The sequence below is a fragment of the Martes martes genome (assembly GCF_963455335.1).
Source record: "Martes martes genome assembly, chromosome: 10".
NCBI classification, from domain to species: Eukaryota; Metazoa; Chordata; class Mammalia; order Carnivora; family Mustelidae; genus Martes; species Martes martes.
Window position 1 is genome coordinate 41,275,463 of NC_137898.1, and position 27,804 is coordinate 41,303,266.

The 27,804-nt window shown below is 42.1% G+C and overlaps 1 protein-coding gene across 1 annotated transcript in view; it reads right to left on the reverse strand.

Annotated features, from left to right (window-relative positions):
* The window catches only part of NELL1 (neural EGFL like 1), a gene marked incomplete at its 5' end in the record, with an annotated part of 852,276 nt that overhangs the window by 712,138 nt on the left and 112,334 nt on the right, over window positions 1-27,804 (reverse strand). Inside the window, one exon of the mRNA XM_080816285.1 lies at window positions 14,571-14,741. Within this exon, the coding sequence (XP_080672411.1) occupies window positions 14,571-14,741 (171 nt within the window). The remainder of the gene's footprint in view (window positions 1-14,570; window positions 14,742-27,804) is intronic.

Consider the following 27,804-nt stretch of genomic DNA (forward strand, 5'->3'; position numbering starts at 1 on the left):
CCAATACCTAATCACACTCCCTCTGAAGGTGACAGTTTAGTTAAGCCTCATCATTCCTCACCTGGCAAATATCAGATCACCTTTTTCACATAGCACTTAGCAAGGATGAGCTTTGGGGCAGAGCTCAGTCACATAATTTGTATGTGAAACAGCTTCGCAGATTCTGTCAAGGCTGTATTTCATTCTTCACTGAAATTCAGAATCCTGATTTCAGAGTTACTCCAAATGAAAACCGTAGACCCAGCTGCAAATGCTGATTCCACTGCTGCCTGCTTGACCTCCAGCAAGGTCACCAGCACCCGCGCCAAGCTGGGGATCCCATCTGCAGCTTACGTACATCAGGGAAACAAGATCCAAGTACAGAAAGGAGTCAGCACGAGGCAATCAGTGAAAACCAAGGTCTGTTCTCCACTGAGGGTGGGAAAGGGCTCTCCTGCCAGAGGGGTGTGCCCTGGGTTGGAGCTGACAGGGGTGCCCTGAAGCTTGGAGGTCAGTAAACAGAAGGAAACTGAATCCATTGCCGAACTATACGTGGAAAGCAGCGAGCATCAAAAGCCAAGCGATCAGTGTCCAAGAACGCAAGAAGTGCAGAAAGGGAAGGCGGACCTTGGTAGAAGCTACAGTCAGGCACCGGCTTCAACGGGTCTGCCAGGGGACCTCGAGGGGAAGGGGCAGCAGCAACAGGCACCAGCCAGGCTGGCCAGAGCAAAGGCCTAACAGGAGCTGCCCTGGCCACCAGGGTCGATGGCTCAAGGTATTAGCCACACTGGCCACTTGGATGCCCTCATTCTCTCTCCTGTTTGGTAACAGCCTTAACGATGCCCCAAGGGCAAGAATGGCTCGGTATACAAAGGACTCCTGATTCACTAGATACTGGTCTCACCTCCTTGGATTTGTCCTATTCACTTCTGCTCAGATGTGGAAGAACCATCGCTATCAAATTCAGCACCAGCAGGCACCATGCAGGTTTGTACCGAACTCTTACCAGGTGCAGAGCTCAACTGTGGATCTGCTATGGCCTCACTGATGACAGCCCGCCCAAGAACCACTTCTCTCTCTGTGCTCCACGTACCTCGTACCCCGGTGTTATTGGAGCAGTGCCAGCACCATGGAGGGAAGAACGGTTAGTCTCTGACAATCATAGCAACCCTTTCCCCCTTTGCCAGTGGAAAGCATCCAGAGACAATGCTGGGGATACCAGCAGAAGCAGATAAAGGATGCGTTGGTCCCAGATGACCAGAATATCAACTCCTCTCCGGCACTGCCTCATCTCAACTTGTTTACATGACCATTATATATCTGTATAGTTTAAGCCGCTGTTATTTGCAACCAGCAATGTCCTAACACACGTGTGTGGTCCTATTTAAGTCTAGTTATGCAGTGAGGGAGCCATCATCTTTAATTTAGGATTGAGGCTTAGGAAAGTTAATTAACTTTGCCAAAAATCCTATAACTCAAGTCAAAGCTCAAGTAGAAATCCAAGGTTGTCCAACTCCAAATGCTTGTGATCTTAACCACTATACTTTCTCTCATTGTGTTCACGTAATGCCTGACCCGGGACAGCATGGGCTCCACTTCAACCACACAAACAACAGTTAGCATTATGCCCAAGCACCGAGCATCTGACCCTCATCACACACCCACTTCCATCTAGCAACCCCCATCTCAGCAGAGGCTAATTGCCACGGTCTCCCCTAGCTACAGAGCTGAGACAGAACGTGCTGATCAGGGGCAGGGGCTCTTGGCTCCCGGCCCTGTTTCTATGGTCACTGTTGTGTAGAGCCCAAAGCAGGTGGCTGCAGGCCTGCAGGTGATTACTGCCACGTACACCACCAAGGCACAGAACGATCCAGAGTATCCTACAAGAAACAAAACAGCCCCCGTCCCTACCTTCTCCACACCGATGATGTGACAAGGCTTTATTCTGTTAAATGAGAAAGCAGCTGAGGAAGGACACGTTCCAGCTCATCGTTCAGGGGGAAAGTGCTCATATATGAAAAGAAATAAACCTCAAGAATGGAAATACAACTTTTAATGATCACCTATGCACAATGGAATTAAGAGTAGGGTGGAGAGGAGAAGGGAGATGGGGGAAATTGGAGGGGAAGACGAACCATGAGAGACTGTGGACTCTGAAAAACAATGTGAGGGTTTTGGAGGGGAAAGGGGTGGGAGGTTGGGCCAGCCTGGTGGTGGGTATTAAGGAGGGCACACATTGCATGGAGCACTGGGTGTGGTGCATAAACAATGAATTCTGGAACACTGAAAAGAAATTAAAAAAAGAAAAAAAGAGTAGGGTGGTAAGTATTACACAGTTTTAAATAGCTTTCACCTTTGTTTTTATGTTATTCAGTACTGTAACATATAGTATACATAGGAAATGCATTATATATTATTCCACCTTACAAAGCTAAAAAAAACCTATACTGCAAACTTTCACCCCAATCTTCACATAGTTCCCTAGAATTTCTGTTCTCATAGCTTCTTATACACATTTTACTCTGTGAATCTGGCAAGCACCTTTTATGATCTCAAAAAATTAAAGATTTTATTTATTTATTTGACGGACAGAGATCACAAGTAGGCAGAGAGGCAGGCACAGAAAGCAGGCTCCCTGTTGAGCAGAGAGCCTGATGCAGGGCTCGATCCCAGGACCCTGGGATCATGACCTGAGCCGAAGGCAGAGGCTTTAACCCACTGAGCCACCCAGGCGCCCCTGATCTCAAAAAATTAAAGAAATGAAAAATCCATTGAGTTTCACAATAAGGCTACACCCAAATAGCATGCAATATTCATTAAAAAATAATAATATTATACAAAACCCTGCCCACGGGGCTTAACTTAATGGCCTTGGTAGGCAGCCCTTCCTGTGAGCGCCCAATGCAGCTTCAAGAAGCAGACCCACAGAAGTTTATACTGGAGATAGAGCAGCTTGCAGGACCAACACATATACCACCCAATTATGTCTGCTCTCCAGCAGAGGGGGCACATCGGCCCTTAATCCTACCTGTGAGGGGTTTACGTTCAGACCGAAAGTGTAAATCACCCACGCTCATTCATGCCTGCCAGAGCTCCTGCGGACACAGGACACATGTAAATTCAACTTGAGAGCGAGGCATGGTTTACCCTGGGCTGTGAATCAGACCAGGAAATCACCAAAAGCCTTTTATAGATTAACTGCCTTCCTCAAGGAAAGAATAATCCTCAGAAGTTCAAAGTAGAAATGCTAGGATTACTTCATCTTTGCCATTCCCTGTGCCTAATGTTTACAAAGCATATTGAAATTTACAGCACACATTCCATGCTGGTTCTCACTGGATGCTCCCCATAATCCTGTACTAGCAGACTGGGTAGAAATGATGTCCATTCTGTCCAGAGAGGAGACGGAGGTGAAGAGAACAAGGAGGCTTAACTAATGGAACCATCTAGAAGGGTAAGATCACAGGTCAGAAGCCACAAATACGGACCCCTAAAGCAGAACTGTTCCATTTGTTCATTCATTCAGGTATTCACAAGTATCTGTTGGCTACGTAAGTACAATGATGGCTTTATGATATGCACTGGGAATGGGGAATGATGAGTTCTGAGGGCGCTTACAGCCCGTGGGAAAAGCAGACATCAATGAAATGATCAAAAACTCCTCTGCAGGAAAAGGAGCACTGTTTTACAGTCCAAGTATAAAACACAAGAGACTTCTTTTGTCCTGAGGATTAAGGCTAAGTAGGATTTACCTCTCGATACTCCAAAAATGGCATGTATGGCACTCCCGTGGCATCCATGACGTTGGTTCTCTTGAGGAACTGAAAGAACTGGAGGTCAGAGAAGCAGGAAAAGCGGTGCAAGAGGAAACTGAAGAAGAAAACTTGGACCAGACAAGGAAAAATTTTTCACAGCTCTAGGAAGGATTATAACCTTAATCCTACCACTCACAAGAGGCCATTAAATGCACTAACCTACAGGCTGGGATGGGTAGGGAAGATGGTAATCAGGTTTGCAAACTCCTTATGCATCACCCTAATGTCTGCGAAAAATTGCCACCGGTGAAAATTACTCTGAATTCAAGGTGCTCACCTACATCCTGCACCTCACTCTTGTTAGCTCCTACAGGCTCTAGTATATTTCTAATTAAATACCAATAAAAGTAGCAATAATGACCAATGTCCTCCTAATCAGGGGTCCCCCAGCCTCAACACTTTATTTCACCACCAATAGTTTTTAATGAGACCTTGTGATTTCAAAGTCACCTTAAAGAACACAGAGCTTATCACCTTGAAATCGTGAGTATCAGAATTTATATTGAAACCGTATAAAACCACCCATGTAACACTGAGACTACTGTAACTCATCTCTCGCACATTTCAAGAAATGGCCAAATGGCTCATTTGCAGTCAGTCGTGATTTAATATTAGGTCCTTGGCCATTACACATCAGCACAGAGGTATATGCAAGCCATACCAATCACACAAAGATGATGGGCCATTCAAAGGCCTCACCTTAAAGGCTCTCTGCGGTACTGAGACCAAGAATCTGCCTATCAACATTCAGATTCCAGGAAAGAAGGAGAGTATAAAAGCAATACCACAGAAGCCTTCGAGAGTCTGAAGACCAGCAGTGGTTGGAATGCACAAGGGAGATTTTAGTGCCACAGGGAAATGGCCCCAGGAGGTGATTACCATCCCCAGTCTTAGAAAGTAGCACTTATAACTTGACCTTTGTTTTCTTCAGTTTATAAATGGAATACATTGTACTTTTTCCATGAGAAGTTACAAGTGTTCTCTTGTCACATGAGGGTGTTAAAAAAAAAAATGAGGAAAAAAAAATGGAATGACTGGTGGAGAATAAGCTCGTTGAAATAAGGACGGCCCTCTGCATGCTGGTTCCAGGCTGCAAAGACTTACTATATACTCCTGGAGGAGTCCCTTCTCTTCTCAGCACCTCACAATTCCCCATATAGAAGATGCAATAATACCTAGTTCAGAGGGCTACACTGAAGATAAGTGATTAGAGGAATCATCTTTAAAGAAATGCAGGACACTAACCTTAACTCGCTAATGACTAAGCAAGAAGTCTGAGCTTTCTCCAGCATGGTGCTAAGCCTCTGAGGCTAAAATGTCCAAGAACTCAAGAAATAGGAGCCATAAATTCCCCAACTCTTTCCCTGCCTGTGCTTCAAAGACAGTATCAGACCTGGAGACCAGTTATCAGCAAAAGTGCACAGAGTGAATGTGTGAGTCAAGTGCAATGTTGAGAATGTACCAGGATGTTGCAGCCTGGAGTGGTTTACCTCCAGTGGAAATAAAATTCCATTCTAGTTAATTCAGGCATGCTCAGTGTCTCAAGCCAGCTGATAGCCCCAGCTCCAAGCACATAAGTTCCTGTGTATGAAGTTTGCTATCAGGAAAGTCATACCCCCAGACAAATAGATTCTAGTGAGTATAGATGCAGCCTGATGTTCCTGAGAAAGAATTGCAGACAACAGCATCACAGAGGTTTTTTTTTAAGAGAAAGGGAATTATTTCCACTCTAGTTGCCTGGGGAAAACCCTCCAGTGAGGGCTCAGATACATTAACCAAGCAGCTGGCTTAGTCGCTCTGGAACTCCTACTGGGAGAAACACAAGAAATTAAGAAGGACAAGCCGAGGGACAAAAGTCGACTGAATTTATGGTCAGAGCAGGGAAAACAATGTGTGGAACATTTTCCTTCCCAGCCTGCTCATCCTCACACCACACCTCCACCCCTACCACACCCTCTTTAAAAAGGAGGGGACAACCAAACAGGTACAACTATCCATCTGTTTCTTTGAGTTCCAACCACTCTGGCTACTTTTTCAGTTTCCAGAAAGATGTATTTCTTTACAATAGTGTAGGAAATCCATTCAGTGCCTCCTTAGTACCCCTGGTCTAACTAAAAAACTAATTCAGTGTTTGGATTTTTTTGTTCCAGTTAAAAAATCCTCATGGGCCATGCATTTTCTATTCCCCAATGCTCTATTCCAACAAGTGGATCATAAGGGGAACAGAGACAATATATAAATGTGTTCTTTAGAAAGACAAGATTCCTTCCATCACACATATTGTTCTGGCTTGACTTTTCTCTCCTTGCTTTCCTTTTTAAAAAATACTGTGCATATCCATCAAAGAGACAATAAAATTGTAACAAGAAAGATGCAAGCATCGATATGTTTCCTACAAGAACACATTTACTTCTCTTGCAGCCTATTTCCCCTTCCATTTACCCAGTGTATACCCCTGTCCACGCAATACAATGACAACTCAGGATGTGTCTGAAGGCATGTAGATGTAATCACTAGAGTTGGAAATGCAGTCCCATTTTCCTCTGTATTCTAATATATGTTGGGTCCCACATATGCAGTAAAGTGCCTTCTTGTCAATCTACTCATGGCCTCAGGTAGCCAACAAGTTAACAAATAAAGAATAGATTCTATTGTATTCCTTTGTTGTCTTCTCCATTTACAAAACTAAAAACACCGGAGTGCAGTTCATTAGGCCCTCTAGGGAACAAGAGGAAAAGATGAAGGTTCTTGAAAAGACAAGATTAGAAACAGGTCTGCTACTGATGTCATTAGAAGACAGGGCAAAGTTAAATGTGGAACCTACCCAATGAGGTTGGAATGAATATAAGCCAGAGGGTACACAGCATGGGTAGAAATGAGAGGGGCTCAGTCAGAATGAGATCATCAATACTCTAATATCTAGGCTGCCTACCAACTAAGTAGCTACTCTCCACTTTGCCGAAGAATCTACAACATTGGCCACCTGCATTTTTAGATCCAGTTTCCCCCATTATATCTTTACAGCTTGGCAGCAAAGGTTTTTCTCTTCCCTCAGTGTTCAGAAGAAATATCTTTCAACAGCGCAACTATACATTATCTGCCGGCTGGGGTGCACTACTCTATCTTATAGGTCATCGATCTACCAAGACCTTCATTGCCAGGTCAGCCAGCACCGCCAAAAGGCTGTCCATGGTCACATGTCTGGGGCAGAACACTTGAAGAAATAAAGAGCTCAAGATGGGAGAGAATAAGATGTGAACATCCATTAGCATCTAATAATGCATATGCAGCACCTACTCCAGCAAGAGGACAGACAAATGGGAAAAAAAGATTGGGCATTTAGAGTTAATTTAGAGCTCATTTAGAGCTCACCAGCAGCACGCTAACTGAACCAACCCATGTATCAATCAGGTCACTGCAAACCCCCTGCTGGTCTATACTACAGAAAGGGCTCTGTGAGGACAGCAAGGCTGGGTTGCTCTCCAGGGTCCTGAAGAGGCAGGGCTGGGTTGCTCTCCAGGGTCCTGAATATTGGAAAAAAGAAAAGCATGCCTCAAGTAAACCAGAGATATGCCCAGAAGGTCAGAGACAGAAGTAAACCTAAAAACCACCTGGACCTATAGCCCCTTACTGTACCTGGAAAGCTAAGGCTCAGAAACAGAACATTCCTTCCTCAAGGTCATATGAATTTACCAATCTCTTTCAGCTCCAGTTTGCAGTCCAGAACATTCTTGTGCTAAAAAGCCAGATTTTCCAAGTAGAAAAGCAAAATTATTTTGTTAAGGAAATTAAAACAAGTGAGTTTCCTCACTCTGTAAAGCTTCACCTACTTGTATATCTCCTCATAAAAACTGTGATAATTTTGGCTTCTGAGATGGGGAGGGTGAAGTAAATTTCTGCACCTCCTCTCTCGCGTGATTAAAAAGGGAAAAACACCAAACTGCATTCTCAAGGCCCTGCTAGGATCAACAAAAGATCTTAACACAATGGAGAGGAGGTTTTCTTCCCTATTCACAATATTTCCCATTTTTAAAGAGGTGCTGCAATTTTTAACTTAATTTTATTTTTATTTATTTACTTTATTTTTAATTTATTTTATTTTTATTTGTTTTATATTTATTTGTATTTATTTATTTGTTTGTTTGTTTATTTATTTATTTATATTTTTTAAAAAGGACTCCACTGGTATAAAAACCATGTATCCTTGGTGTCGCGTTACCAGCCATGGAACCAAATTACCGGAGAACGTTACCTAAGTAACATCAAGGACCTGATTGTCCTCAAACCCTACACTGCGCCATAGATCCACATTCCAAACTAGGTCCTCATCCTTGGGACATGAGCTACTGTTTGTACACAGGGGAAAATCTGACTATATTGAATTCCTTTCCAGTGTATTTTAACAGCTTTTTTTTCTGAGAGTATTCATCTATAGGACTTCATGATGCTGTATAAAGCAGCTTGAAATTATCAAGATTTGGCACACCCTTTTTTGCTAGATTCTTACAACTCTAAGTTAGAAGAGTCACTATTATTTCCATTTTACAGATGCAAGCATGGTTCCCGGCGAATGACTGAATGAACAAAGAATCTTCAAGGAATGTAAGGCACAAATGGTCTGATTTCACACTCCCGTATAACATATGTAAATCACATCTTATAAACAACAAAACGAAGACAAAGATTCAGCATTCATTTCAGTCTAGATTAAGCCACAGGGAAGAGCTCTTCCTTCCCTTTCCTTCCCTCCCTGCTTTCATAGTTCCTTCTCTGGCTCTCCCTGAAAGCTTTCCCTCAACTTGATTCCACTCACACATACACACTCCTCTCTCACCAGCATTGTAACTGGCTTTGTAATGCTTACCAGACAGACCTCATTCCATGCCGAATTCATGTGACTGGTACCGAATCAAATCACACAGTGACAAAACTGTAAAGCTGCAGAAATTGTAATGCATTTTCACCTGGGATGGTAAGAGACTGAGAAACTATTCCACATCTCCAACTCTCCCTCCTGTGATCTACCAAACTCGAGTGTCTCCACCAGGAATCCAGCAATCCATCACATACAGCCTCAGAACAGCTCTTTGTACTGCTGCCTTCTACAGTTACTTAAATTTACACACAGGTATATCCTATCTCCCTAGCTCACTTGTCCTCTCTTCCTGGACAGAAGATCTGGAGCTGCTGGGTGAGTTGGACATGAGGCTCATGATCATTTCTCCATTTTATCTTAATTTCAGTAAACTGTGTGCATAGGCTTCTGTTCACGAAGTGAAGCATCTATCCAGTCAAGAAAGCAGGAGATTGAGTCTTGGCCAGGATCTCTTGGAAGCTGTGGTCTTTGATAGTCATCTCTTCATTTTCTCCTCCTGACTGTAGCAGAAAATGTTTATAAAAACCAACGTAGTATGTTAGGGGAGCCTGGGTGGCTCAGTGGGTTAAAGCCTCTGCCTTCTGCTCAGGTCATGATCTCAGGGTCCTGGGATCAAGCCCCGCATCAGGCTCTCTGCTCAGCAGGGAGCCTGCTTCCTCCTCTCTCTCTGTCTGCCTCTCTGCCTACTTGTGATCTCTCTCTCTCTCTCTCTCTGTCAAATAAATAAGATTAAAAAAGAAATCAACGTAGTATGTTATACATGTGGCTTAACTACCTGAAGGAATATAAGTTTAATAAGATGTTTATAAATACTTGAGAAGCTCCCTGGGGGAAAAAAATGTCTTATCAACATATTTCATTTTCGGGGAAAACAAAAAAACTAGAGAAACTGATGCTCATAACCTGAAGTTACTCTGAAATATTGAACAAAAATGTTGAATTACTGACTTGTTCAGTGAATTATACTGTTTTTTTCCCCTAATTCTGCATGCTCAAGGTCACTTGTATGCAAAAACTCAGTGTGCTCTGCAGTAAACAAACAGCATGTGTTAAAAGTAAAATCGAAGTGTGTTTGTTGTCTAGACTGTAACTATTAACTTCCTGTCAGAGTTGACAATTGAGCTGCAACATGTGTGCGCACACTTGTACAAGTCTGAACAAGTAAGGTCAGGGTTCAGAGCTCTGTTGCACTATGACTGTGTAAGAGATGTCTTCCAGCAGTGAGGCAACAGGAGTTTGGCTTGGACTGAAGCATTTTGTGCAATGCTGGCCAAAGGGTAGATGAATGTACCATTTGAATGAGAAACACTTCTGAGTCTGTCCCTTAGCGAATGAGAAGCGCAGCTCCAGTCAATTCCACACCAAGATGTTGGGAGTGACCATTTTCAGTTCTGTCCACGGCTCAGCTGCTATCCTGAGTTGTCTTATCAGCCTACTAATAGGGCTTCAGTCCAAGTCCATGTTTTCTCTGATATCTGGGGACCAGGGTCAATCACTATGGAGGCCCTGCTTGTGTCAGAATTAACAGTGACTGAGTGAATAAGCCACGACTTTTCTGGTGGCAAGGACTTATTTCTCTGCATCTTCCACAGCCTGGATGAGAGTGTCCAATACATTAATTTGAGGAGTTGACTGAAAGATAAAAGTTAACAAAGGGGGGGGCGCCTGGGTGGCTCAGTAGGTTAAAGCCTCTGCCTTCGGCTCAGGTCATGATCCCAGGGTCCTGGGATTGAGCCCCGCATCGGGCTCTCTGCTCAGCGGGGAGCCTGCTTCCTCCTTTCTCTCTGCCTGCCTCTCTGCCTACTTGTGATCTCTGTCTGTCAAATAAGTAAATAAAATCTTTTAAAAAAAAAAGTTAACAAAGGGAAGGAAAGACAATCTTTGGTGGTAAACAGAACACTTAATGCACCGAATCCCAGATGCCAGTGGATTCTGGTCTCTGAGTAGTGGGAAGAGGCCACAAGGTGAGCAGAGAATGTTATGAGAGAACCTGAGGAAGGTTAGTGCAGGCTTCATTCTCATCTTTGTTGGCAACTATTAATACAAAGGGAGCTGGAAAAAAACCCCAAGGCAATGGAGATAATCAGGCTATGCGCCCAACTGAATGGTTCCTTCTCTGTTTCTAGCTTGAGGTAATCCACTATCCATAGTTTAGGAGCTTCTAAAATGAGGCCCAGCTAAACAGCTGAAGCAGGAAGAAAAGCATGAGCCTCCGTAGCAAGCAGAAAGTGTAACATGACCAACTAAAATAGCAGTCACTTTTCTTGTGACAATTAGTGTAATTAGGTCTGAAAAGACTGTTTTTCAATTCTCAACCTAAAAAGATGGAAAATCTCACCGCATACCAGTTCCTCAGAGCAATGAATTGCCTGGGAAATCTTCCTATTGCAAATGTTTTTATGGTTCCAGAAAGGTCTGTAGCATTTCTCCCCTGGGAAGACTGCTTTGTGTGCTTGTGACTATGGCCTGGAAAGCACAGGTCATTAACACTTTACAGAGGTGATCTGCGGGGATGGAAAGACTAAGGTATGGGAGTTAGATCTCGGTTCAAGGTTTTGGCTGTATGCTTATTACACATGATTGAGACCAAGTTATTGATCTTTGAGGCTAATTCCCCACCTGTAAAATAGCTCTAATAAAATTGTCCCCACATGACTATCCTAAGAATTATTATGGCGCTCATGTTACCTGGCCTCTAATAGATGCTCAATAAATGTAGGTCTCTTCCCACATGCTAAAGAAATTAGTTTCATTAGTAAGATTCTGTATCTCACCAAACAACTCCAAGGATCAGCAATCTAAGACGTACGGGAGGAAGATACTAGAAAGGAGCAAACTGCTCACACTGAATCAGGCTTTGGTCTCCCTTATGGCCCTTCCAGTGCCATAGTCCCCCCCTGTTGGGCCGTACAGCCTAGCACTTAGAACACTCGTGAATCAGATTTGGGTCCAAATCTTAGTACAGCCACATATTAGAAGCAGGACTGTAAACTTATAATGTAACCTCAGCCCCATCATTTTAAAACAAGAAAGTAAACATGAGTATGGGACAAGTTAATCTATATAAAATGCTTAGCACTGTGCCTAGCACAAGTCAACACTCAGTAAATATCACATCACTCTCTGTCACCTAGCCAGTAGAACTCTAGGACAGGTTGAGAAAAAAAGTGTACCTCTAAGAGGGAAAGCCTTCAAAACAGTCTCGAGAGGATGAAATGCATATCTTAAAGGGTAAAAACCAGGCTTTGTGACATTCACTCTATGGGTGAGTGGCCTATATAAGTAGTAGACCAGCATCTTGATAAACGGACCAGAGTCTCTGCCACCCTAGAATCAGCTAGCACTGCTAGGAAGAAACGTGTAAAGAAGGTAAGCCTGTGCTATTCACTAGACCTACCCTCTTTCCTTTATGCTTTCTTCTTTTTTCCTGGGGGCTCTGCACCAGGTACTTGGTTTTCCAAGGTCCCTTACTTTTCGTTACAACCTACCCTCTTCCTCAGCTTCCTCCCCCTTCCACCTAAACCACTGGTTTTGAAACACCATCCCATGTACCAAGGCTAGACCACCTGCATAAGACCTACATGGAGAGCTTATTAAAAATACAGCTTCTCAGAAGTTTCCACCCTGAGGGAATCTGATCCAGCCCATCAGAGATGGGGCCTGGTCACCCAATCCTTTTTATAAGTTCCCCAGTAATTCCTAGGTGTCACCAGATTTGGGAATTACACCGAAAATCAATTTTACCTCTCCTGGGGTCCAGTTGTTCTGGGCCTTTCTTTCCCCTGACCTATCCAAAAACCTCATTTGTGTTTGGGGCCCATGAATTATTAACTGGCAACGACTTTACATTCTCCTTCCAAGATCTTATATGAAGGACATGTTAGGTCATGAACTAAAATATGATAAATTTCAAGAGAAATGAAGGGATATTCAGAATCCCCCTCAGTCCATTTCTTTATAAATGAGTCTGACCTTGTAAAATACTGTGGGCTCCAGCTCTCATCCTCTCTCCACTTTCCTGATGGAAAGGCCAAGGCAGCCAAGAAGGGCATACAGTACATGAAAGTTTGGAGACAGAGGTACCGTAACTGTGTAGAGTCAACAATGAACATGGTACTGAGCATCAAAACCTAAGTACCACTCAGAGCCCCTTATACGGACCATCTTGTTTAACACTCCCATCTATGAACAAGTATTACCCCAGTTTACAAGTTTAAAAAGAGATGCACAGAAATTAACTTGCCCAAGTGGCTGAGGAGGTCAGAAAAGAGTGTTTCATAGGAACCAGAGAATCTGTGGAAGTGTGAAATGTTAGATTAGCAAAGACATATTCTTTCCTCTTTTTCCTTCTCCAGAGAGATTAGTAAAAAAAGGAAGACAAAACATTTGGAAGGAATAAGCAAAAAATTGCTTAGCAAGAAACCAGCAATATCCCACAAACTTTTTAGGTGGGAATTACTAAACTAGAATTTTGAGGCCCCTTTCTCACCTGTGGCATAGGACCTGCAGGGCCTTTCTGCTCTCCCATTGGCACACAGATGGAAACAGGGCGACCAGAGGAAGGCTGCCTGGGCTGGAGTGCTAGAAAACTGACGGAGCCAGTGAGCTCTTGGAGGTAGAAAGAAAGATGGCAGATGAGGGCCAGCTTTCTTCAGGCCACCCAAGTTAGGACAATAGAGTGAAAAGGAGCCATTGTTTCTATGGAATCTTTGTCCAGTTGAAGTCATAATTCTCTCCAAGTCCAGAAAGCATCTTAAATAAATCAAAATGGAACAAGACTCACTAAAGATGGCAGAAGTTCCCTTAAGCCTAACATTAATTTCTGCTCCCTGCACTTCCCAGCCCTTTTCCAAAAGAACCTGCAGAGCTCAAACTGCAAGCACACTGGAACACCTCCTCTTCAGAAACATAATCTGGAGCTGATTGACCCTGGCTTATTGTTCCTCCCATTCAGTTCCAGAAAGGAGGCTGTCCACAACACGCCGGTTCCTCATCCTTGACCTAACAGAACAAGTCCTGTGGCTGAACAGTCATTTTAGCTTTGACATTATCAGGAACAAGAACCAACAGTTCATAGGCACTGCTAACACTGGATAAGACCTGCTCTAGGAGATCACTCTCCACAAGGATGTTCAGTGGATTCGAGAGAGATCGAAACATTCCCTTCAACTGCCATTAGCCACTGTTCAGCCACAAATGATCCAATGGAGACCAAGAGTTTTTTTTCAGCTCCAAGTAAACTTGACTCCAGTGACAGACATGGGGGATGAGATGTCCTTTCCACCCCAATTCACAACACACGACAAAACCCCCCAGGTCTCACCAGTGGTCCTGCCATCCACTGGCAACCTGAAAGGCTCATCCCTCTGCAGAGAATGGAGGGCATTAATTCCCAAAGATTCAAAGCACAGCCTCTTTACGAAGCCTCTGTTTGGAAAAGATGTTTAAGCAAAGCTGTGCTTGATGAAGTGAAAGAGAATTAGCTGCCTCCGTGGCATAGGCTTCTCAGCTTCATTCTAAGGTAGAGTGGCTCATTGGCTTCCAAGTGGCACGAGCTCAACAACAATAGATCACAGTTAACTGTGATCACAGCTCCATGGAATTTCAGCTGGTGCCGGGAGTCCGCGGAGGTGCGCTTACTACTCCCCAATCTGTAATCAACCTTTTGTACATTTGTTCCTAGTCACAGGATACTGTATCATCTTAATGAACTGTTTTCTTAGCATATCACAGTTGGCCATTTCAGCATATCTAATGGCCCATTTGGTAGGTTAAATTACAATTAGGGTCCCTTGGTTTTCATTTCCCAGTAAGGCCTGGAGGGGTCTGATTTTTTTTTTCCCCTTCTCACTGCTCAATTTCAAGGACAGAATCACAGAAGAACAGAAGCACAGACCTACCTGTTGCAGTCGACATGGAGCAGGAGATGAGAGGCGCTAACGGACAAGGCGAGCTTATGCCACTGTCCATCTGCCAGCCGGTATGGAAGGGCCTCGGTCCTGGGCTTCCCATTATGCATATAGTGATATCGGACCTCATCCCTCAGACCACTGCTCTCCAGTTCAAAATAGCTGCATGTGAAGGAACAAAAACTTGATTTTACTCCTGGGTCTCAAAGTCATCAGTCCTCACTACTTCTTAACCACCCTTCTCAGAATCTACAATTAGCTGCCCCACACAACACAAAGATCTCCTAACCAAGAATCAATCATACTGCATGGAATCCAATTCACCTATTATTGGAGAACCTCACCCTGATACCTTGAGCCTCTGAAATGGATACTGATTGGTCCACTGCGAAGAGATCAGCCACAAGCTAATTAGCAAAGCTTGGTGTAGGGTCTTTTCCAATACACAGAAGCACATTTCAGAACCCTCTATTGTTTAAAAAAGACTATACGTGTGGAATGGACTTAATGATGCTTATTTTTATTACTGACATATTTACTTTTCCAAGAATTAAAGGACAACAGAAATCATGTAGAATTATCAGGGACTGAAAGAAATTGAGTTAAGATAACTTTACTAAACACACCCCTCCCCACCCTGGACAAAAACCTAGAGTGGACAATAATTAAGTGGACAATAATTCCTAGAGAAGGAGGAATGGTTGAAGTTACTCACATATGGACCAGTATTTCAAATTATCAGGTCACAAAACATGCAATGGAGTCTTTTCTTTTCCCAGACTGTTCACCCATTTTCCAGATCCATGAAAAACTCAGCACCACCACGGCAGTCTGCACTTTTGTCATAAAATGCAGACATTTGGGATACTCCTCAGCACACTCTAAGGCTGATACTTTGAGTGGCAGACCATTTAGTCTAAGTCTCCTCTGAAATGCATCACTGTTGTCTTTAAATCAGGCCTAATCTCACTGCCAGGCATTGCACTAAGCATTTAACGTACTATCTAACTCATCACCCCTACAAACCTAGAAGGCTGATATTATCCGTTTTTTAAATGTTAAAAAATTGAGATTCTGGAATCGATCTACCCAAGGTGTAATTTAAACTCAGGTCTAAATTTGACAGCCCATGCATTTTCTACCAGCTTCCTGTCAATCTCAGAGGCACAATGACCAACTAGTAAAGTTGGCCTCAGCTAGCACCGTTTCCCAGCCATTCATTTGTACAGAAAACTCAAGAACCACCTCCTATGTAGGAAGCCAGTTTCCATCCCTAGATTTGAAAGGACCTACTGTTTCTCTTCTAATCGGCCAAGTTGGCCTAACCCCATGGACCAGACCATAATTTAATCTAAAACACAAAAAGCATCTTCTATGAGCACTGAAATGAACAGATCCTGAAACAGCCTCTACTATGCAGGACTCCCAAGTCACATGACAAAGAACAAATGCATATTTCTTGCTTATCTTTCACAGGGATCCTCCCAAGAGAGCAGGGATTCTCCCAAGAGAATCAGGCCCAAGGTCATAAACAAAGGTCATAAACAAAGGAGGATACTTACTCTACTGCAGCCAGCTCCCAGGCTCAGGTACATACTTATTTAAAATAACGTAATACATATTTTATAAGACTGCAAAAAAGAAAATCCCTTAACATGGAAGGCATTCATTTTTAGGGAATTCTCCAAATTGCTTCTAAGCAGCTAGAACATTGAAAGAATCAAAATCTGAGAATTTAAAATGCCAGGGAGACCTTAGAGATTATCTGGTCATTCATTAATTTATTCAACGTTTTGTTACTGAACACATAGTAAAGGGCTAAAAGAGGATTTAAAATACAGATCCTGTTCTCAAGATGCTTTGAGACTAGCAGGAAAGGAAATAAAATGTGGCCCTCATACAAAGAAGTCAGAAACAAATCCAAGACAAAGGAAGCTGTCGTGTCATGTGCTAGAAATGGACCCAATGCTTTCATAAATGTAATCTCCTTTAATTTCTTCAAGGTAGATAATGTTAACCCTGTTTCACGGAGGAGATCACTTGTAATCAGAGATATTAAGTGCCTTACCCAAGACCACACAGTTTCTAAACAAAAAAATAAATAAAAAATAAAGCACCATGATTTTGTGTAAGAGACCTCACTAAGATCATCACGAGAAATCTCTCCATTACTTCATTTGACCAATAAGCTACTGCTGCGGGAAGGGACAGGACCTTATTAAAAAGGACGTGAAAGGGGTGCCTGGGTGGCTCAGTGGGTTAAAGCCTCGCTTTTAGCTCGGGTCGTGATCCCAGGGGCCTGGGATCGAGCCCCGCATCGGGCTTTATGCTTGGCGGGGAGCCTGTTTCCCTGCCCCCCGCCCCCACCGCTTGCCTCTCTGCCTACTTGTGATCTCGTCTGTCAAATAAATAAATAAAATCTTAAAAAAAAAAAAAAAGGACTTGAAAGATAATTAGAATGCTCCTATCGATCACCTGATAGAATTTAAAAAGTGGGGGGCAGATGTATTTAACCAGGTTCATTCACTGTTCCTGGGGTTATGGCTTCATTGAGCAAGGGCTCATTATACGCATACCTTGTAAAGATTACTGTACCAAGCTGATACCTCTGGGTCATCTCAAACCTACAGCTCCAAGAGAAGAAATCCACCCTGTCAGGCAAAATCGATGTGTGTGTCTTAGGGTAAAGTTTCTGACAGCATCGAGCACACATTCAAAACGTGCTGTATTCCAAACACAGATGTAGTCGAAATGGGGTATGTTTGGGTTTTGTTTCTTTTAAATACATCAAGTAACTGCTGAAATGGCCCTCCACATGACGAGGCCACTGCATGGCTAAGTTCTATCTGGGGAAGACGGTCTCCTGGGTGCTGGGAGGGGAATTAAGGCAGTATTTCCCAACAGCAACAGAAGTGTGAGCCTCAGTTCTTCGAGCAGCTTGGAGGTGGTCATTTGGCCTGATGACACTGGGCTGGAGCCTGGAGGGAAGACTCAGGATTTGCAGTAGAGCCTTGTTACTCAAAATACGGCCCACACACCAGCATCACCACCACCTGTGGAAATTCAGACTGCAGCAGGGGGGCCCCCACCGAGACCTAGGTGAGTCAGAATCTCTATGTTGGTATGGCATGTGCCCATTAAAGTTTAAGCAGCACTACAGTGAGTATACCAGGCTCGGCTTCACTTCCTGGCCAGCTGGCACCGGGGAGGGAGGCAGCAATTTGATGCCATGAGCAAGTCAGAGCCCTGGAGTGCTGCCAGGGAAGAGGGGGCCACGGAGATGATCACGTACACAAGAGTCTAGTAAGCTCTCTGCCCCCTGCTTTCTTCAGGCCTCAAGGGCTTAGAGGTCTTCTGTGGATTTGGGGTAGGGGCTGACTATATGAATGGTAAAATCACCAGCTGGACTTGTAAGCAGCCCTTCTCCCCTTAGCCCTGGGCCTCAGCCAGGTACTCAGCCAGGGAACGATTGTGGCTCCTAGAAAAGTCTGCTCATCCTGCGGATAGTCGAAAACAGGACGGACATTCACTGTGTAGTTCTCCTTTCCAGACCGAACAGCCCAAGCAACTTCCTTATACACCCTGTACACCACCTAGACGACAAAGGTCCTGGACATGGATTCTCTGCCTTCCTCTTCTTTCCAGATCCTTCCCCATGCTGGTCACAATGCTCCAGCTGTAGCATAATGAATCCTTTCCCCCTTCCACATAGCATCCAGCAACACAGACACTATCAAGACTGTGCACAACCGTGAGTGTATCCTAGGGCTTGCAAGGACCTTCCCATCATCAAACGCTGCAAACCATTCTACACAAAATGTCATGAAGGTGATCTTTCCCACCCTGTATTTATACAACTAATTTTTTTTTTTAAACTACACCCTTGCTCAAGTGCTAGAGAGACCCTATCCCACTATCAGCATGAATAATTCTCCAAAGCCGACCAGGGAGTATTATGAACAGAGTTACTATGAAGTTTTACAAGACTTTCTGAATTTCATGTATTGAGGAAAAAATTCAGGAATAATTCCAATTAACATACTTAGCTCAAGATCAGCCAAGTTATTTTTATTACACTCTTTGTCCTTTTCCCTAAAACTTACACTAAGGGATCCATTTTTTAAGCTTATTAGATGAAAGAAATTTAAAATTTGAAGATCATACATCTGTAAGTGGCAAAACTAGGACTTGAACCCTAGTCTGGTAGACATTAAAGTGGAGGTTCTCAATGGCAATACCCCATTACTTTCTACCATGTAAGAGGTTTTAAATATATTACCACCTCTCATTTTCCCAAATCCTAAATGGTAGTTATTAAATTCACATTTTAAGGTAAAAACAGAGGCTCAATTTGATAAAGTGCCTTGCCCCACATCATGTAACTCCTAAGATTTAAATCCAAGTCTACTTAGTTCTAGGATTCATATTCTTCTCACCACATCATATTTCTCTCCAGGTACAATGGTATGATCCTATCAAGGTCAGAGGACAGGAGAATTCAGGTAGACTCAGCTCCCCCCAGCCTTAGTCCCCAAAATGCCCGATCCTGGCAAAGAATGCCCCTGCAGACAAGCACAAGCCCCATTCCTCCTGCCCTGAGAAAGTGATCACCATTTTTTAAAAATGCTATAGGTGTTCATGCAGAATCTCACTTCCCTCTTCTGGCCTTTCGCCTACTGCTGGGACAATGAAGAGAAGCTGTCAAAAACACCAAGAAGGTACACTGTGTCCAACCTCAGGCCAGGAGTCTCAAGGACTATGTATACCTTTGGGGAAAAAAGGCAATAGCACAATTTTAAGTAATATTGCAAAGAACACTGGCCCAAGGACACCAAGACTAGATTTCAACCTTACAATTGCTACAAACCCATGAAATTATTGGCAAAAATATCTCTGCCCCTCTATACTTCGGTTTCTCCCATCCATTAAATGATCAGATTGGTTCTATAATGCCCCAGCATTCCCTGGAAAAGCTTTAGGGTCTAAGGCATAGAGAAGGGATTGGGCACCAGAGAGGCTTCACTCTCTGTTGTACAATTCGGAAATTCCCCTAAGATTTCATTTAAATAAAAGAGATGCACTTCCAAAGATAGTCTGAAACCACTGAACTAAGTAGTCTTTAGGGTCCAGCATATGTCCAGATTTCCATAATTCATCGAATACTCTGAGAAGTATCCATGGCAATAAAGCTACTGCTAAGCTAAAAATAGAAACGGCAGGGTGACTGGGTGGCTCAGTGGGTTGGGCCTCTGCCTTCGGCTCGGGTCGTGATCTCGGGGTCCTGGGATCGAGTCCCACATCGGGCTCTCTACTCTGCGGGGAGCCTGCTTCCTCCTCTCTCTCTCTCCGCCTGCCTGCCTCTCTGCCTACTTGTGATCTCTATCAAGTAAATAAATAAAATCTTTAAAAAAAAAAAAAAGATGTTAAAAATAGAAACGGCAGGGGACATGAATATTGTCCTCTCATACCTTGTGTAGGACAGCCCACATTACAGGGTCCAGTATTGTTTTGCAAATGGTATTTTTCAAAACCACTAGTCATGTCATCTCCCATATCACATGTGATTCAATGTAATCTTGATACTCTTCCAACTGAAAGGTTTGGATCTACGTCCCCGCCCCCTCGATCTGGGTGGACTTGAAAGTGCTTTAAGGGCAGAAGTAATGCTTGGTCCCTTCCAAGGCTGAGTCATAAAACCTCCTGTGGTTTCTATCTTGTTTGTCAGAACATTTGAGCCTAAAGCTCTGGCCCACTGTGGGTGAGAGCAAACTACCTGGGGCTGCCATGCTGTAAGGAAGCCCAAAGCACACTGGGGAGGCTGCAGAGGAGTGCTCTGATCCGAAGTCTCAGCTGGGATCACAGCCAACACCAGCATAAACACCTCCAGACAGTTACCCCAGCTGTCCACTCTTCCCAGCTGAAGTCACTAACATTGTAGAACAGACACAAGCCATCCCTCTGGACTCTGTCCACATTCCTGACCCATGGAATCCGCAACATACTAAGTTTAGAGACAGGTTGTTACACATCAATAGAATTTGGAACACTAACTTCATGCATACTGGTTTATACCTTTAAAAAGTGAAACTACAATTTACGCATGTCCCTATTAAATGTCCAGGATCACTGGCCAGATGATCAAATCTCACTGTGCCAATTTTCTGCTTACTGCCCCACAGACTATGCATTTTCTTCTGTCAAAAATAGAATTCCGCTCAAAAAATGCAACATAGTATCAATAAATCACTATCTCTTAAAATGCATGCTTCTCAAAAGCTATTTAAAGAAATACCAAAGGAATATGCTATTATCTTCCTCAGTAATCCATTATTTCTCTTGCATCAGCTCCCAGTATGTTAACCTCAAACATCATGCTTACTGAACGGGAAGTGGTCACCTCAGTGGTCCTGAGTTATTTTCTACGGCTTCTAGCCCCCAGTGTTCTTCCGGCCTACACCGTTTGACCAAGTTAAAAGAAAAAAAAACCTAATTTACCTGAACAAACTCCCATTGCTCCCAAATTCTATTGCCTTGACTCGGAGCAACATGGAGTACAAAGAGCAGAAACTACGTGCCTGTTATACAAGGGCCTTCAGAGCCCAGCCAACACGTGTTCAAACCCTGCCTCAGGCACGGAATCCCCTGTGTAAATACCGACAAGACACACCGTTTTCTGAAACCTCACTTTCTTCACCTACTAGAAAAGAACATCTACTTCCCGGGTTTCTTTTCTGAAAAAAATGTGATACCCTGGGACACCTGGGTGGCTCAGTCTTTAAAAGTCTGCCTTGGGCTCAGATCGCAATCCCAGAGTCCTGGGATCGAGCCCCGCATGGGGCTCGGTGCTCAGGGAAACCTGCTTCTCCCTCTCCCGGACTCGCTCTGCTTGTGTTCCCTCTCAGTGTCTATTAAATAAATAAAATCTTTTAAAAAAAACAAAACAAAACAAAACAAAAACATGATACCACGTTTGCAAATTCCCTACCAAGTGCCTAGTGTCCATGAGTGATTATGATTTCCCTTCTTTCTTTCTGCCTACGTGGAAATCAACAGCCTCAGCGGCGTGAAGCTGCCGGGAGGGTGCACACATCCCGCCTTTCTCAGGAAGCATTTCTCTGCCTTCCTCTTTCCTTTGTTCAGACTTGGCCTGGTGACCTTATTTGCAGTTGTAAACTTACCCTTTAGTTCTGTAGTTAACCCTCTTAGCAAACATCTAGCAAGAGATTAACAGTGACAGTAATTACCAATTGCCTGTTATTGAAAATAAAACATTCACTGTTAAACAAAACGTGAAAATACGGTTATTTATACCTACTCGAAACAGTTCCACTGCAGTCTTTAAAAAGCATGGGAACAGCTGCAGTGTTCTTACTGAAGTAAGGGCCGGCTTCTGCCTTCCCCACCTACTGAGAGTCAGGAGCAAAGACATGGAACTGTGGAAAGTTAGGACCCTTCTTTTACCACTGAGAAAAAAATTCTAAGATAAAAGCAACCAATGAGCTAATTCACATAGGGGAGAATGCCAGGTTAGTTTCTGACTGCGGAGGCCTTCAAATACAGCTGAAGCATTAAACAAAAAAGCCCAAGGCAAGGAGCTAGAATCACACAACTGCCTTGTACCTAAAGCCTAAGCATAGCTCCTTGTCCCCAGGAACTCTGAACTAAGAGGATCCTAAATATCAAGATAACAGAAGTTGTAGTTCTGGCCAACATATACATACAGCTCCTTCTATACTTCTAAGTTTTCCTGGAGACTTAAATGGATATTTTCCTCAAAAAATATGAAGTCATCACTTAACTATTAATGTTTTAAGTTTAAATTTTTAATTTGAATTTTTTATTTCCATGGTTCAAAAAAATTTATCTTTAAGGTACTTAGTAAAAACAAAACAAAACAAAACAAAAAAATGCCCAATGTCTCTCATAGGCAAGTATTTTTATCAGTTTCATGTGTATCCTTCCAAAGTTTGCTTTGTGTTGTTTTGTTTTTGTTATTTTTGTTTTTGTTTTTAGGACAGAGTTTCAAATTGCAAAGAAAGAACAAGGAGTTCTCATATGCCCCATTATCCGGTTTCCTCCTATTAATAATCTTCTATCTACATGGTCCATTTATCACAATTGATGAACCACTATGGATACAATGTTATCCAAAGGCAATATCTCCATCAGATTACTTTAGTTTTCACCAAATATCCTCCTTCTGTTCCACAATCCCATTCAGGAGACTACATTAGATTCAACCAACAGGTCTCATAAGATACCTTTAGTAGAGACAGTTCAGACTTTTTTACAACCTTGAAAATTGAAAATTATTCAAGAGGAGTTTTTTAGAATTTCCCCCAATTATGATTTGTCTGATGTTGTCTCATGTATGGACTTGGGTTGTGGGTTTGGGGAAGGAAGTGTAATCCTCATGACCTATCAAAAATACCATCAACACAACTTACCAGTTTTGGTATAAATCTTGGCGTTAATCTACCTGGTTTAGGTAGTGTCAAGTTTCTTCTCTGAAGTTACTCCTCCCTCTCCACACTGTCCTCTTTGGGAGGAAGTCTATGTGCAGTCCACACTTACACAGTGGGGAGTATGCTGCCTTCTTGAAGGAGGAGTACCAAAATTATTTGGAGTTCTGCTGCATGGAAGATTTGTCTATTCTCTCCATTTATTTTTTTATTCAGTCACTTACCTAAAACCATATATTCCTGCGTTGTTTTATTCTTTGGGTTACTACTTAATACCAGTTTATTTGGCTGCCCAAATTGTTCCAGCTTTGACCACTGGAAGTTTTTTCAGTTGATTCCTCTGTCCCTTTGACATACTTCCATCGTTTGTGAGTTATGGTTTTCTTTGGAGCACTTCCTTCAATTATGGGACCAGATGCTCAAGGCTGGTCTTACAGGTTTCCTGACTCAGCCCTAAGATTAGCCATTTGTCCAAAGAAACCTAGTTGTTATTTGAAATTGGTATTAGAAACCTCCTATCTGGGTGCTTGGTGTGCTCATTGCTCCTGGGGTATCATTGCTTCTAGGTGGTCTTAGCTGATAGAGCCAAGAAATGTATGTGGTATAATAACCAGCATACACACACACACACACACACACACACACACACACACACACACACACGTATGTATGTATCTACATGTAAATTAGGTCTATACTGATGCCTTAAACTCTAATCTGTTACCATATGAATTATTCTAGCCTTTACTGTGTACTTATCCATAACCTCATACCAATCCACCCTCTATTACTTCCAGCACACATATACAGTGATTTTAGAACTGTTAACCTGTATCCTCATGTAAACAGCTATCAACTAGAACAGACCATCTATGTACAGTTCCTTTTGCCCTTAGTTTTACTGACTCCAAGTAAATTGTTTCTGAAGTTACTCGAGTCAGCAATTTCTCCAACCACTTTTCACTGAGGTTGTTCACATATTTGTAATACAGTTAAATTGCTCAGTCACTTTCCACATTCCATCCTGGGATCCCCCTTCTCCCAAACTTTTTTTACAATATGCATACATTAAGGTTCATTCTTTGTGCTAGAAATTCCTATGGGTTTTGACAAATGCACAGTGTCACATATCCACCAAGAAAGTATCACACCCCATAGTTCCACTGCTTGAAAGAAATCCTGGTTTTCACCTATTTAACCCTCAACCCCTCGAAATCACTCATCTGCTTAATCCCTCTATTTCTGTCTCCTCCAGAATTTCATATAAATGGAGTCATATAATATATAGCCTATTCAGATTGGGTTCCTTTATTCAGTAACATGCACTTAAGATTCATTCATATCTTTGGATGGTTTATTATTTTTCTTTTTTTTTTCTTTTTTTTTAGATTTTATTTATTTATTTGATAGACAGAGATCACAAGCAGGCAGAGAGGCAGGCAGAGAGAGGAGGAAGCAGGCTCCCTGCTGAGCAGAGAGCCTGATGTGGGGCTCGATCCCAGGACTCTGGGATCATGACCTGAGCCAAAGGCAGAGGCTTAACCCACTGAGCTACGCAGGCACCCCGGTTTATTATTTTTCAATCACTGAATAGTATCCCATTGTATAGACCTACCAAAAATCATCTATTCACCTCTTGAAGGATATTTTGGTTTCCTCTTGTTTTAAGTGATTATAAATAAAGCAGCTTAGTAAATTTTGTGCCCAGGTTTTTGGATGAAAGTAAGTTTTAAAAACAACTGAGTAAAAATCTAGGAGTGTAATTGCTGGATTATGTAGTAAAACCATATTGAGCTTTGTAAGATTATCAAAGAAAGAATTCCTGTTGCTATACATTCTCACCAGCAATTGGTGGTATCAGGTTAATTAAAGTCATTCTATATGACTATAATTATAGTCATTCTAATCAGTGTGTAACTGAATGAAAAGAGACATGGAGCATCTTTTTATACACTTGTCCTTTATGTATATTCTTTGGTGAGGTGCCTGTTCAGACTTCTTGCCCATTTTTAAATTGAGCTACTCGCTCACTTATTGTTGTTTTAAAAGTTCTTAGTATATTTTGTACACAAATCCTTTAACAGATACTACTTGTTTTCATTTTCTTAATAGTGTCTTTTGCAGAGCACAATGTTTTGTTTTAGTAAAATCCAACCTACCAATTTTTTATGGATTAAATACTTGATATTGTAAAGAACTCATCACCAAATAGAAGGTCATGTAGATTTTCCCGTTTTCTTTTAGAAGTTTTTAGTTTTTTGCATTTTAAGATTTGTGATCCATTTTAAGTAAATTTTTGTAAAAGGTGTAAAGTCTTTGTCAAATTTCACTTTGCATAAGGACATCCAATTGTTTGAGGATAATTTGATAAAACCATCCTTTCTTTCAGAGGTTTTTTCATGCTATAAAAGCAAATACTAGTCTATTCTTTTTTCCCTATCTTTCTAACATAAATGATAGTATACTATCTTCACTCTTCTACACTTTCCTCTTGACTTACTATAACAAGACATTTTACACACAGAACTTCCTCTCTATCCTTAAATTTTATATTGTACCAATCCAGACTACAACTAGTCAAAGGCCTGATTTCCTAAGGCTCTGTGGAAAGCAAGACTGAAAACCCTATGTAAGAGATGGCAGTAATTGTTACCTAGTAAGCATCAAGGAGTATGAAGACCTTTGATTCAAGGAATTTACATGCCATGTGATGGGGTAAAACAAAATCCTACAGAAAAATAAAGACTGATTTTTTTAGAAAGGGGGGTAAAAATCGCCTTATTGAATGGTGATCCAGTAAAGTTTCAGAAAGGTACTAGATCTAGAAGAGCTATTTACATTGAAGGGAGAGGAAAGTACTTCCCCATTGTATATTCTCACCTCCTTCATCACAAATTGAATAAGCATGGGTTTATTTCTGGGCTGTCTATCCTATTCCATTTATATGTGTCCATGTTTGTGCCAGTACCACACTGTTTTGGTTCTCTTTGTACTGTTTCTTAAAATCTGAGATTGTGGTATCTCCAGATGTCATTTTTTCCCAAGATTGCTATGGTTATTTGGGATCTTTTGTGGTTCTATGCTAATTATAAGATTATTCTAGTTGCACAAAAATGTTGTTGGTATCTTGATAGAGATTGCCTTAAATCTGTAGATTTTTCTGTGTACTATGGACATCTTACCAATATTAGTTCTACCAATCCTTCAGCATGGAATTATCTTTTCATTTGCTTGTGTCATCCTCAATCTCTTTCATTAGTATTTTGTGGTTTTCACAGTACAGGTCTTTCATCTCTTTTGTTAAGTTTATTCCTAGGTATTTTACTCTTTCTGTTTCAACTGTAAATAGTGTTTTCTTCATTTCTCTTCCTGCTGCTTCATTAAGAGTATACAGAAATGCAACACAATTCTCTACATTGATTTTGTATCCTGCAGCCTTACTGAATTCAATCATCAGTTCTAGTAGTTTTTGGTGAAGTCTTTAGGATTTGCTATATATTGTATGTCATGAGCAAATAGTCAAAGTTTTAGTTCCTTACCAATTTGGACGCATTTTTATTTTTCCTTGTCTGACTATTCCTCAAAAAATTAAAATTACCATATGGTCCAGTTATTCCAGTCATGGGTATTTACCCAAAGAAAATAAAAACACTCTTTGAAAAGATACATGCACACCTATGTTTATGACAGTATTTACTACAGCCAAGATATGGATGAACATTTGAGTTGCTTCCATACATTAAGGGAGAAAGCAGTAGTGTATGTGTACACAATGGAATAGGACTCAGCCATAAAAGACTGAAATCTTGCGATCTGCAACAACATGGACGGACCTAGAGGGTATTAGGCTAACTGAATTAAGTTAGGAAACAAATACCGTACGACTGCCCTCATGTGGAATTTAAGACCCAAAAAAAAGGAGACTTTTAAATACAGAGAACTGATGGTTACCAGAGAGAAGGTGGGAGAGGAACGGGTACAATAAAGAGGATTAAGAGTACATCTCCTTGATGAACACTGAGAAGCGTATAGAATTGTTGAATCCCTACACTGTATACCTGAAACTAGTAACTATTAATTACACTTAAATTTAAAAAAATTGGAGAGAGTGAGAAAGGTGCTTCAGGAAGGAGGACTACCAAGGACAGGAGGAGGAAGTGTGTCTGGCCCTCAGGTAACAGAAAGAACAGGTATGGATTGCACTGGGGAGGTGTGCAAGCAGAGCAGAGCTAGGAAACAGCCAAAGAGTCAACCACTGCTGGATTCACAAAACCCATCTCTGACATTTGGACTTTAGCCTGCACTCTCGCAGTTCTCAAATCATTTTTGCCTAGGATAAATAGTGATTTCCCACAGGTGTCAATTTCTGATACATTATCTTTAACTTCAGTCCTTTCTCCCTCCTCTCAGAAAGCACTTCACATCAGTGGCCCTAATGTACCCTGAATCCACTCCAATACATTCAGATACTTTTTAACATAAATGAATCACACTTTTTATCTCCAGTCTAGGCCTGTCTTCTGAGCTATAGACTTGAATAACCAACTGTCCAATCAACTTCATTTTGATCTTTCCAATTTAGTAAACTCAAGACATAAGTAACTTTTCCCCCCAGACCTGGTCCTCATCCACTATAGTCTACATCAAAATGAAAGCTAGAAAAGTAAACACTGTCTTTGATACCACTCTCCCTTGTGCCCAATGTACAATCCATGGTCAAGTCATATGGCTTCTACTCCTGGGTATTTTTATTTCTCAGCTCC